The sequence below is a fragment of the Dipteris shenzhenensis genome, chromosome 28 (assembly GCF_047967505.1).
Source record: "Dipteris shenzhenensis isolate YYH24624 ecotype China chromosome 28, Dip_SZ_1.0, whole genome shotgun sequence".
Taxonomy (NCBI): Eukaryota; Viridiplantae; Streptophyta; class Polypodiopsida; order Gleicheniales; family Dipteridaceae; genus Dipteris; species Dipteris shenzhenensis.
Window position 1 is genome coordinate 30353680 of NC_141623.1, and position 13905 is coordinate 30367584.

Here is a 13905-nt window from a genome sequence, read left to right on the forward strand (position 1 = left end):
CATGAGGTGCATCTTCCTTATCTGGATCATGTCGATTGGCATCCCATTTTTAGGGATGGGATATTGCTTTGAATGTGGGATGTGCCCAAAAGGACATTGGTGCTAGTAAGTACTCAAGGAGCTACTTTTCTTTGAGCAAGTTAGGCCTACGCCATGCTGGTTGTGGTTCCAATTTTTTGCTTATGTCTGAAGTAATCTGCGCTTGGCAAATGTTCATGGAAATTCTGGTGAGATCCCGTCCTCCTCTTCACTGCATATCTGGGTATTGCCTCTAGAAGTCACATATGGGCTTATCTGGCAATGGAATCCTATCTGTTTCCATATTCAACTCCCGTGTGGGTGTCCAGTTTGGATTATCCAAATTGTGAAGCTCATTGTTGTAATCATTGTCACCACCTTCCCTTGAAAATTCATTAGAGATCTGAGGGATATGTGGTTGCATAGAGGAAGAGGTTATAGGGGACATACAGGAGGTGGAAGCATGTAGTGAATGAGAGAAGGAGGGAGGAGGGATGTTGGTAGGAGGATAAATGGATTTAGCAATTTTTAGCAATTATGTAATCCTCAAGAGAAGGATTTTCAAGAGGTGGGAAAACGTATTGTCAAGACAAACCCATGAAATCACGCTTGATTGAAAGGCATGAATGTACTCAAAATAGTATGCTCGAGCAAGAATTAGAAGGAACCTGCGGTTTCAAGAGACAAGTCACGGGAGCAGTGCAGGTGTTAGCGGTATCTAGTGGCAGAGCTCTCAAGAGCCCTATGAATGCTAGCACAGGGTCTGATTATACAGTCTGATTATACACTGCTGCTGCCAAGATTTGAACTAGTCAATCAATCCACTAATCAACACTCCACTGGGGATACATCCATCAATGAGCTAGGAATTGGAAGGGAGGCATGTTGGAAATCAAGGTGAGGCTCTATATTCACTATCGCATCTTGGAATTGTAATTCAAGTTTGTATTTTTCCACGGCCGAGCCCAAAACATTATTATCTCAAAAATTTGCTTTTGATTGAGATTTCGATCGACTAGCTAGAATATACTTTGTGCTTTCAATTGCCACCTGATTGTGCAACAGCTCTATGCAGAGTATGTCCAAGCTTCTAAATGTGTGCCTGTCTGCCAACGTTATGGAGAGTGAATCGATACTCATGAAAACGTGTGTCAGATGGGTGATGTTTCCATCGAAGGACATATTAACTTTTCGCATGGTTGCAAGCCTTATTCATACCTGGTGGTCTGGCATTCCTGGAGTTTCCTGAGTTTCTTGAGGATATCGTCCCTAATCTCTGCTGCTTCCTGTGTTTCCACATCTGGGTTTTCTTCTCCCGGGTCCGAGTCAGTCATTTTGGTGGAGTGGAGCAAGTAATTTGTACATCTTCATCTTCCTCCTGCAACTCTTTCTCCTTGCTTAGATACAGATTGGTTCCCAGATTCGATACGTTCAGACTGTTGCCATAATAGACTATCCCTCTCGAATCCCTCTAGAAATACGGATGACACATCGATGTATAAGGTGCGTACAAAACTCACAGGTTTCGCAATTGTCGATGGTCTGTTCTACGGATCAAAGCGATGAAGAGTTGGAGCACGGCTGTGATGTTCGAAGGTGCGTAAAGCTGGCGTGCTTGTGCGTCAAACGTTGGACGAAGGAGTCGGGGTGGCCAAGCAAAGAGCCGTTGGTGAACTCGGAGCTGTGGCCGAAGAAGAGGAAGCCCCTGGAGCCCAACCAAACAAATATCATGATGATCATTCTTTCTCGGGTAACGGTAAAAGAAAGAGGCCGGGATGGACAGATGTCAATGAGCATAATGTTGAAAAGATTGAGGCTGTAGAGAAAATTTTCCATCTACAAGTACCAACGTTGCTGAATTGGCGGATAATGTAGAAGATTGATAGAACTACGAAGAAACGAATCTGCAACAATCACTCTTCAGCTCTTTAGTTATCGCTTTCTTTGCTAGCTTAATAACTTTCAGCTAAATATGGAATCTTGTTTCACCCACTAAAATGATGACCCGTGGCTAGTTTTCCTCTCAAAATTGCGGTCACTAAAATGATGACAAGTGGCTAATTCTCCTCTCATAATTGCTCTAGGCTTGTCATGTAAACAATGCGAAACAATGCTCTTAATCGAGAAAATTCCCTTCCACGAATTCTCAAAAATTGTATTACACGAACGTGCTCGAACTACTCTGTTGTCGAATAGCATTCAAAGAATAGATGGCATTTGAGCATTTCAGCAATCAACGTCCTACGTCTACCTCATTACTTCTCACATGAACCACCTCCTACCTCCAACTTATTCCCTAGTTCAATGAAAGACAGAACGCAAGGCACAAAGAAAGAAATGCCATACTGCTCTTACTTTAAACAATCAAAGCTTACAATGAAAGTTCGTCATTGTCAAAACTCAAGCTTAACAAGCATGCTTGCATTCCCCAAAACCCAAGAGGAGGTCTGATAGAAGAGATCTCTATACAGGACCGGTTATTTATTTCCAAACCCAAGAACTGTTTTGGCGAACGCAAGAAAGACTTTAGGTGATCTTCCTAATTTTTTATTAACTCCTAACACATTGGGCACACAAGGTGTCCATCATGATGACCACCTTACACCCGACCATCAAACCAGAATCTTATGAGGGGTCCCAGATGCCCCTAAACTAGGGTTAATCGTTTGTGGTTCTCTCTCTCTCTCTCTCTCTCTCTCTCTCTCACGCACACACACACACAAAGAAAGAAAGAATAAACGTTCCCTAAAGACTGCATAAGGTTAGATAAGCCTATGAGACCAAGCCAAAATTACAATACAAACAAAAACATCCATGCTAGGGGATCTGTAGGTAGCTAGCACATCCCTAAGGATCTAATGTCGAAACTAAAATTAAAGCTACTTCTACTATGAACTAAAATTCAAAGTAGAAGTAAGAATGCTCTCCATACATAGGCAGTTATGCTTGTCATGTGCATGGTGTACCTAGGGTTGGATAGTAAGTGAACATGGGTTATGGGATAGCATAGGGCTGGATGGCTATTTTTAGCCAAGATTGCTATATATAGAGATTGATTAATATATAGTGCTCGCTTTATATGGAGGGAGCTATTCATAACATTGTGCTATCTATAGCGGGTTTCCTTCTATATAGAGGGAGGGCCAATGCTATTGTGTAGATCAATTGAGCACTCGTCGATTGATGGATGGGGCCGGGACTCTGGCCATCTATATGGCGGATCATAGGTGGTGTATCAAAGGTCCTATGGATGGGCTCAGGTGGTATGGGACGCCTGGGTTAGATATGGGCCTATAAATGAGTCGAGCTATAGCCCACGGGACGCCTGGGTTAGATACGGGCCTATGGATGAGTCGAGCTATAGCCCACGTACTCGAGGGTGGTCAAGAGGATCGAGGCGCCTACGCTATGACTCTAGTTGGATTGAGGTCGAGATTCTAGGTCAGTGATAGGGTCAGATCTTGCGAGGTCGTGTCAATGCTTGTCATGTCATATATATATACCTTTGTAAGACTAGAATACATCCAATCCTACAAATTTATATTTACATCTAAAGTCCAAAAATCTACACAGAAAATACAAAGAGAAAACAAAAGAGAAGAAAAAAGAGTAAACAAAAACTTCTTGAAAACAAAAGGAAGACATACTTGGCAAGCAAAGCAACACTCATGTCATCCATAATTACTGCGACTTCCATGCAGGCCCTCTTGGGATGCCACTGAGAATCATGGTGGTTGTCACTCCAAACTCTCCATGCGGTGCACCCATGAGTGTCATCAAGTGGCCTAATGTTGTGATACAACAATGAGAGCGGTTCAAATGGGACAGCCAGAGCTCACTGGTGGATGTGTGTCCAATCTCTGGAGGGCAAGCTTGATCTCTGATCAGTGTGGGCACCTGTACTAAGGAGTTTGTGATCACCTATTTTTGGGGGCAATGTCTAGCATCAAGCTTGTAGTTTGCTCGACTCGTATACAAAAATTTTGCTAAACTTTGGGGGGGCGAACAGAGAGAGAGAGAGAGAGAGATTTTTCCACTTTTGTTTTCTTTACATATATATATTTGCTCTTGGAGATATTGGTCCACTTGTGCCTTGGCTCCTTTCATGCAGCTGCTTTCAATCGCATTGCATCAACCTTCTTCTTGTCCTCTGGCATGTGAGCATCTCCAAAGATGTTAGACATAAGGACATACGTTGCCGCATCCTTCTCATTCAGTTGCACCGCTCGTTCGAAGGCCTGTCTTGCAAGTTCCACGTTACCCCACTTTCGACAAGCACCCAATACAGTATGCCACACCACGAGAGTAGGATGGAAAGGCATCTTCTCCACCATTGCTACGGCCTCATCTAAATGGCCTGAACGGCCAAGGAGATCAATCATGCAAGTATAATGCTCAATGGTTGAGGTGATACCATACTCTTTGCTCATAGCCTCAAAGTACTTCTTTCCAGCATCTACTAAACCCACGTGACAGCATGAGGTGAGAATACTTAGGAAAGTAACCCCAGTTGGCTTTATGCCTTCTCCTAACATTCTCTCAAACATATCAAAAACCACCTCACTTTGTCCAAGCTGGGCATGGCCTGCTATAAGTGCAGTCCATGAGACTACATTTTGAACTGGAAGCTTGTCAAACAATTCTCGTGCTGTTGTAAGCAAGCCACATTTGGCATACATATCGACCAAGGTACTGCCAACACAAAAATCACTTTCAAAACCCTTCCTAGCAATCTCGGCATGTATTTCTTGGCCCTTGTTTATGGCTCCTATGCTGCCACAAGCTTTCAAACTGTAAACAAACGTCACAACATCTAAAGATACCCCATCCAGTTGCATCTGTTCAAAACAATTGAGTGCTTCTTCACCAAGCCCGTGTTCAGCATATCCTGCAATGAGTGCATTCCATGAGACTACATCTCTAGCTGGAATTTTGTCAAAAACTTCTTGTGCTTTTGCAAGCAAGCCACATTTGGCATACATATCAACCAAGGTATTGCCAATGAAAGGCTCACTTTCCAAGCCCTTTCTAGCAATCTCAGTGTGCATTCCTCGGCCTTTGTTTATGGCTCCTGTGCTGCCACAAGCTTTCAAACTACAAACAAATGTGATGACATCTGGAGAAACCCCCTCCAATTGCATTTGATCAAAACAATTCAGTGCTTCCTCACCAAGCCCATGTTCAGCATATCCTGCAATTAGTGCAGTCCAAGAGATTGCATCTTGTACTGGAAGCCAGTCAAAAACCTCACGTGCTTTTGCAAGCGAGCCACATTGAGCATACATATCAACCAAGGCACTACCAACGAGAGGATCACCTTCCAACCCCCTTCTGGCAATCTCAGCGTGTATATCTTGCCCCTTATCTAGGGTGCCTAAGCTGCCACAAGCTTGCAAGCTGCAAACAAATGTGACAGCATCCGGAGTGAGACCCTCCACTTGCATTTGCTCGAAACAATCCAGTGCTTCCTCACCAAGCCCGTGTTCAGCATATCCTGCAACGAGTGCATTCCATGAGACAACACTTTGAACCGGTAGTACATCAAGCACTTCCCTTGCTTTTGCAAAAGAGGCACATTTGACATACATATCGACCAGCGTGTTGCCAATAAAAGCATCTCTCTCCAAGCATTTCCTAGCAATGTCGGCATGTATTTCTCGGCCCTCTTCTATAGCTTGTATGCTACCACAAGCTCTCAAGCTGTAAACAAATGTGACAGCATCCGGAGAGACACCCTCCAATTGCATCTGCTTGAAACAGTCCAGTGCCTCCTCACCAAGCCCCTGTTCGGCATAGCCTGCAATCAGTGCAGTCCATGAGACTACATTTCGGACTGGAAGCTTGTCAAACACTTCCCAAGCTTTGGCAAGCAAGCCACATTTGGCATACATATCGACCAAGGTGTTTCCAACAAAAGAATCTGTTTCAAATCCCCTTCTGCCAAGCTCAGTGTGTATTTTGTGGCCCTTCTCTATGGCCCCTATGCTGCCACAAACTCTCAAGCTGCAGACAAATGTGACAACATCTGGAGAGACATCATCCAGATGCATCTGTTCAAAACAGTTCAGTGCTTCCTCAGCAGGCCCATACTCAGCATGTCCTGCAATTAATGCATTCCATGAAACTGCATCCCGAACTAACAGCCTGTCAAACACTTCACGTGCTTTTGCAAGTGAGCCACATTTTGCATACATATGGACCAAGGTGTTACCAACAAAAGGATCTGTTTCCAACCCCATTTTGGCAATCTCAGCATGTACTTCGCATCCCTTGTCTATGGCTCCTATGCTGCCACAAGCTTTCAAGCTGCAAACAAAGGTAATGACATCTGGAGAGACACCCTCCAGTTGCATCTGTTCAAAACAATTCAACGCTTCCGCACCAAGCCCATGTTCAGCATATCCTGCAATCAGTGCAGTCCATGAGACTACATTTCGAACTGGAAGCCTGTCAAACACTCCTTGTGCTCTTGCAAGTGAGCCACATTTGGCATACATATCGACCAATGTGCTGCCCACACGAAGCTCTCTTTCCAAACCCATTTTGACAATATCAACGTGTGTTTCTCGCCCTCTTTCAGCATCATTCAGCCTAGCACAAGCTTTCAGCAGGGCCAGGAACGTATGCTTGCTAGGATGTACACAATCCTCATGCATTTTCTGGTACAAGTTGAAGGCGTGCTCATGTTCCCCACTTTCAATATATCCCGTTATGAGAGAAGTCCAAGAAAATTCATTCTGCTCTACCAACTTGTTAAAAACCTGCTGAGCATTGCGCATGCTTCCACATTCAACCAACATTGGGACAAGGTAGTTCCCTAGAGATCTGTGAGTTTCCAGCCCCCTTTTGCACATGTAAGCATGCAAGCGTTTGGCATACGCCAGATTTTTCCTCTTTCTGCACTTTTGTAAGATGCACATGAGGTTCTCAACGGAAGGCAAATGGTGCGTCCGTTCCAAAGAAGTGAGTGCCTCCTCTAAGCTCAGTATGTCCCAGTCACTGGGCTCTTGCAGTTCTTCTACTTTAGATACTTTCACTTGTACTCCCGACATATAGCCACCGTTGCCGTCGCTGCCACAGCTCGATAGATCCTCCACCAAGCCATGGCCTTTAGAGGTTGACGAGGCCTGGCCAATGGATGCTTCGGCCCTGTGCATTCCCTTGCTTCCCGACTGCTTTTCAATCCAACTTGGGTTGTAGCATCCGTCCGTCCATAGGGACTCCCTGATAACTTTTTGCTTGAAATCTGGAGCCCTTGGGTTTGGCTGTTAAAACTCAAAATAGAATTGTCAGCTTAGGCAAAGTGACAGAGTACTTTTCAAGGTCCAAATCCTTTTGTCCAGACGGGTTCCGCACTTACTTTTCTATTTTGCTTGTCCAACCAGTGGGAGGCATCCGCAAAGTACTTTGGCCATAAGCTCCCTGTACCTAAGGTACCTGCGAAGCAGTTCACAATGAAAACCACTGCAAAGAAGCGTCAGTGCTTGAGAGTACAATTTGAGGTCTGTAGAGCAAGCTGCAGCACCTGAAAGCAAAGTTTTTGAAGTAGTTTCGGTCGAGCCAGAATCCTCTAGCAGCGCTCCACCGCCCCATGAAGGCTCAGAGTAAACCATAAGCGTGGGCACTTGCGCTGCCAACTTTTGCCCGATAAGGGAAACCCCTTCCTGCCAAGGCTGCAGAGCTTCGTGGCTGTAGCCATGGGGCGACGAGGGATCGCTGCCCACCATCAGCTGCAAGGTGCTAGCCCAAATCTTCATCTAGAAATTCGATGTGAACAAAAATTTGATGTGGAGCACAATCGCGAAGAAGAACTCCGGGAGCGATCTTCCAGGCAAATGATCAGGCGTGTAGGAATCGTTGGAATCTTCGTGGATTCTTACTCTAGTGGCAACGGTAAGAACGTAACTGGATGATTGATCAAGAAGGGAGTCTTGATGACTACCGTTGCCATGGAGAATCCACGAAGATTTCAATGATCAAGAAGGGCGCGTCACGCTGGCAAATGCATAGTTCGAGGCCCCAACTCAACAGCTCTACGAGAGCCCAAATATGGACCAAGTGGGTGAGGTTTGCACGGCCATGATAAGAGTCCATCTGCTACCACATTAGATTAGATAGATACTCAGTAGGAGTTTTGGTAGATTGAACTTAGCATCCACCATTGATCCTTTCACCTTTGACGTCGAGCATGTTATGTTCTTGGACCCTATTCGTACCACCTCTGGCATGGAGCACATCAAGCTTTCACCTTTGACATGGACCTAGGGTTTAGTCAAAACTATCATTAGGTGTGTACATCTCCCATTTCTTTTTTCCTTATATATATAAACCATCAGAGGCATTAAAGTGACCATCCATTTCTTAAGTAATCTTGTGTCTATTAGTAACATTAGCATTAAAGTGGCCATCCATTTCTTAAGTAATCTTGTGTCTATTAGTAACATCAGCATAAAGTTATCAGTTCTAATAAGTGTCTTTGTTGCTGCTTATTTCTCTCACAAAGCATTTCTTCAAAGGGTAGGATCCTCCACGAGATCCTAGCTCTTTTAAAAGAAACATATCCTTTTAATTATCCAAAAGACTCAAACATAAAGATTGGCTAGATAAAATCCTAAAATGCTTCCCAAAAAAGTCCCAGTACTTATGAAGTGTCATATTTAATCCCAAAGTTTAATGGAATTTCAGTATTAAAAACAATAACCTAAACCAATAAAAACCCGGCATATCATTAGTTCTTCAATTTACAACTTTACATTTTATATCAGGGCTCATTTTGTCCTGAATCAACATATCTCAACAGAGTGTAGACATTCAAAAAACTGTTGAATGACCCTAAAGCATATGGTCATGCAGCTCATCATGCCTAAGGTATCTAGTTCAAAGGGGTAAGCCATCACCATGGTTGCAGGTAGTGAGACACGAGTATCAAGCACGATCGGGGGGCTTAGTAAGGTCCATCTTAAGCCAAACCCTTGACAAAACCAGAGAGTGTATAGCTAGAGAACATTCACATCTACTATCTCACTTTTCTCTAGAGCTAATTATCACAAGGGTTGTAATGCTTCTGTGCTGCTCAAGGTAGAGGCCCGCACTAAGCACACCAGAGCTACAAAGCTCTGTAGGTGGCCGTGCAACATAGCTAGAGCTGTAGCTAGGTACAAACCAACTAACGTGGTGTAATGCTTCTGTGCTGCTCAAGGTAGAGGCCCGCACTAAGCACACCAGAGCTACAAAGCTCTGTAGGTGGCCGTGCAACATAGCTAGAGCTGTAGCTAGGTACAAACCAACTACAAACCAAATCACTTACAGCTACAAGAGTGCATACTCAGGCCTACAATTAAAAAGGGTCTATGGAAAAGCATGGGTGCAAGAAGAGCCTAGAAGAAGCTAGCAACGAGAATGGAGTACCATAGATATCTACACAAAGGCATGGATCCTGGGGGATTCATGGTGGGTGAACAGAGTCAAGCAAATGGTTGTGAAGGAAAGTCACGACCAGCTTGGGTAGAGAGCTCCAGTAACGTCTTGGGTGGCAATCCAACAATCAAGTGTGTAGTAGAAGTAGAGGGAGCCAGTAGCAGAACAAAAGCAAAGGCTAACCAGGACGAAATGCGATAGGCCATAAAGAGCTCAGATTGGATCAGAGTAGTGGATCTATGAAAATAGGCATGTTCAAACAAAGAGCTTCAAAGCAATCACGTTTCCCTTATGGTGGCCAAGTCAAGCTTCATGTAGAAAGGTAGCAAGCCATCCTATGTCTTCTATAATGTAAAACATGCGTTGTGGCTGAACAAATATGTTCCCTCATCTTCGCCTTCATGTAATACATTCTATGAACTTAGTAAATAGGCAAGATTGACAAGGGACGTGCATGAGGCATCAATATATCAAAAATGTAGACAAGTTTGCTAAGATGCTGGGTCCGTGTTGTGTTGGACGTTATCCAACAAGCACCAAGGCTTGTTGTTGCCAATTGGAGCCATACTTGCAACTCTTCACAAGTGAGCTCAGTAGCTGCCCAAGTCCATAGAAGATATCTTTTTATCAACGGTTTATAATCTATTTGAGACTCCCATCATCGGCTCAGTTGCGATATATATCTGGGCCGGTGAGAGTCCCAGCGCTAAGCTAACAATACACAAAAAGTGCAGTCTAGTCAAGAGTGGGGGTTCTTCCCTATCGTGAACCATGGCGTGTCATCGAATTCTGTTTACAATGCTATAGGGAACACGATCCACAACATGCCTCGTGACAAAGAAACCATGCACAAGAGACTAGACGTGAAATCAGAGTTGAGAGAGGTGAAAGACATGGTCGTGAGTGCAAGTCCTATCGTGTGCACACGTAGGTTGGGATCCACAAGCATTCTACCACTTCCTAGTGCCATGGGAGGTACTCAGCAACATTTGCTGTAGAGCAAGCCATCTGTTTTAGTCCTCCTTGTGCTCTAAGCACTCAGAATCTGGGCAAACATTTCGAGAGGGGGAGGACCAAGTAAGTATAAATGGGGAGGTGATGAGAGGCAAATGTTGGACGAAGTAGGAAAAAATAGACCTGAGCTACCTCCGTAAATGCCCAATCACTTTGAGCAGCATGCAAGTCACTCTTTCCAAGCAAAGTGCCCTTCCCAAAATATCAGAACACGGTAGAACACACCTGGTCAGTCCCTTTGTTGGTGAAATTGACAGAGGGAGTGAGAAAATAGATCCAAGGGATAGTAGTATGTCGTGTAACAACAGAGGCAAGGTGGGAAAACCCCTTCATTAAATGGACCATTCAACTCATGGTGGTCTATGAGCTCTCTTTTGGGACTCGAGGCCATGGACCATGAATTCACCTTAAGATCTACGCTTTCAATCCTACACAGAATATCCTTGTATCCAATGTTGTGGGGATCCCCTGCCACACTCATTCCATTATCATTCCATATCCCCTTGTTCATGGGTTCCCCCCAATCTCTAAAGGGTCTGTCTGCCTTCTAAAATGTTCAAATTTAATAGGGTGTCCATTATGTTAATTTTTCATAAGGTCATAGTCTGATAATTATCCCAATGTCCAAGAATCAGGTTATCCATCGGTGAAAATTTCCCTTTATTTTTGTAAATGGTTAGGGGTGTAATATGTGCAAGACATATGATTATTTTGCTCCATATCCTCTCTTTATTTAATGAAATGTGGAGCAAAAGAAATGTATAAGTGTGTGGCGGTGTTTATGTTCGGAGGAGCATCCATTTGACAGTATCAACCGTACATCTCGTATCCTCTCAAAAATGTAAATCCATTTGTATTGTTATTAGTTATTACCTGGTTATGGGGTTGCAATTGTAATTTCTCAAATGTATATCTCTAAAGTACGAGACACATAAAGTGTTCCTTTTTTATTTGTTTCTTATGTCAAGGTCTAAGGGGTTTCCCTTTGGGGTTACTACATTCAAGGTATAGTTGGCATTTCTCTTTTTATCTTTACATCCTAGCCCATGCATGTTCCAGCAAACTTTTAGGGGTTTTTGTATAACCCACCCATTGGTTGACATCCATCTACATGGTTCATCTACTTCCAAGGTAATCCATTTTCAAGGTCGATAAAAGTTTGTAGTCGTGAGTGTATAGTCCAAGGTATTCTTTTCTTCCAATGATGGTCTAATCCACCTCCATATTGTTTTATATTACTTCCATCATATACAACTTGTTCAACTAATAAAGATGAACAACAAGAAACTGAGACAAGACAAAGGCAAATCATGCATCAGTTATAGACTAAGGGTCTTTGTTCTTGGCTTCGAAGTCTCTGATCAAAGCCTTGCCATCTCGAAAGATAGCCCATTTTCCTTCTTTTCTGGCCGCTTGTACCTTCGCAAGCTCTGAGGTCTTGGTCTTTAGCTAAGCTTTTGTTAGTTCCTCTACCATCCACATGCTTAATCCTTTCAGCTTATTCAATTGTTTAACAACGTGAGTTCTTTCATCTTTTGACTCAAACGTAAGGATTGCATGCTCTTCTGCTTTTCCAATATTAAACTCTAGGTCTTCCCATTCAACTCCTGGTAAATCTTTGTTGATACTTTTGCCTCAACTTCTTGTTCTCCTTTTTGAGAAGGAGAGCTTGCTATTGTAGAAGAATAATGACCTCATTTTGCCTAGTGTTAGGCAAGGGTGAAGCTAAAGTGCAGCATATGAAGGTTGCTTCTCTTGTTTCTTGTCCCCCATAAAAGAAAAAGCAGTGTGCCAGTACCCCCTCTACTTGCAACTTTCACCACAGCCAAACAACATCGATTATGTCTTTGTCTCAAAGGAAAAAATATAGCTTATCTTCCAAAGAATAAACTTGCTTTTTACTTTGAGTGATCTTAGCAAACCTCGAAAAGTTATGGTCGATTCTTTGACTGTGTAGAAACAAGTTTGTAGCAGCAGAAACTTCGACTTGAGCAGAACGACCACTAGAGAGGAGCCTCCTAGAGATCAAACTAAGTGAGGTCAGTTTGTAAAGAACTCCAAGCTGAGGTCTAACCCCTTGCACTAGGCCATGGAGTTCAACCCACCTAGCTATGGGGAGAAAGCAATGGAGAGGAGAAGAGAGGAGAGCTGGAGGAACTTCCTGAGCTGCAAATCTCCTTTCTCCCTTGTTATCGAGGTCACAATAAATTAGAAGCACTCCTTGCTTGTTATCTATGTCATGATAAGTTAGAAGCTTAACCAAATACTTACACAGCTAAATGTAAAAGAAGTATAAGCAGATGTGTTCTAAGAGTGTGAAAAGGAGTAATAGGGGCAGATAGAAGGGTGGGAAGGTAGAAGACAAGGTAGAAGACAAATTTAGAGATTTAAGAGTTGGAGACATTTATATAAATATATATATATATATATATATATGTATATAAAGGGAAGAAGAAGTGAATAAAGGAAAAGAGATAGGTTGAGACAATTAAGAATTAGAGGGGAGGAAAGAAGAAAGTTAGGGGGAATGGATAAGTTGGAAAAAATGAGTTTGTGGGGTAAAGTAAAAGACATTAGGGGGAAGGATGGGAAGAGAATTTTTAATTACTAAAGGGTTAAAAGGTAGGGGTAATAATAAGGTAAGAAGCTTAGTGAGCATAATTATAAAGGAAATTTTGAAAAGAATAGAGGCAGATATGTACCATACAAGAAGGGGAATAGCAAAATAGAGAGAGGGAAGTGATGGGAAAAATAAGGAGGAGAAAGAACTATATATATAGAGGAGGGAAGGTTTTGGTTAAGAGGAGGGGTGATAATATAAATAAGGGGAGGGTAATATAGTTATATATAGGGAAGCTTAAGGGGTAGAAAAGGGGATCAGGGTTAAAGAATTACATTTAGAAAAGATAATGAAAAAAGGGGGGGTGTGGTAAAGGGTTAAAATGTACAGAGGAGGGGGAGGGAAAAGGAACAAAAGAATTTAAATAAAAGAAAAAAGGAGGGTGGTTATATATAGAGAGAAGATGGGAAAGTATGTATAAAAGGAGAGGGGGGGAAATTAAAAAGGGGGATTTAGACAAGAGGGGGGGGTATATAGATAAGACGGGAGAGTACGTATAAAAGGAGAGGGTGGGGGGAAATTACAAGTGGGGATTTAGAAAAGAGTATTGAGAAGGGGAAAATAGATGAGAGAAGGGAGGGGGGGGGGGGGGGAAGGTTTAATAAACAATAAAGTAAGGACCTGTGAATCCATTGTGCATGGTGGAGAGGGAAAGGACGTGGCAGGCAGAGAATGAGTATGGGTGCAACACCCAACGAGGTATCTTTAACGTGACAAGGTGGCGGGTCACATAGTGGAGAGGCACAAACAACGAGGTTGTGCAGCGGTGCAGAGCACGAAGAGCGCAATGAAGGAGAAAAGGGGGACGTTATAGGTAGGAAGCAGTCCATAGGTCG

The 13905-nt window shown here is 43.2% G+C and overlaps 1 protein-coding gene across 1 annotated transcript; it reads right to left on the minus strand.

The window, feature by feature from the left end:
• Window positions 1-3881: 3881 nt before the first annotated feature.
• Window positions 3882-7843, minus strand: LOC147883437 (pentatricopeptide repeat-containing protein At2g39620-like). Its single transcript, XM_087399379.1, has 3 exons — window positions 7544-7843; window positions 7379-7455; window positions 3882-7283 (listed from the first exon to the last, which is right to left on the minus strand). The coding sequence occupies exons 1-3, from the start codon at window positions 7773-7775 to the stop codon at window positions 4122-4124; spliced, it is 3471 nt and encodes a 1156-aa protein (XP_087255505.1). The 5' UTR covers window positions 7776-7843; the 3' UTR covers window positions 3882-4121.
• Window positions 7844-13905: the final 6062 nt, after the last annotated feature.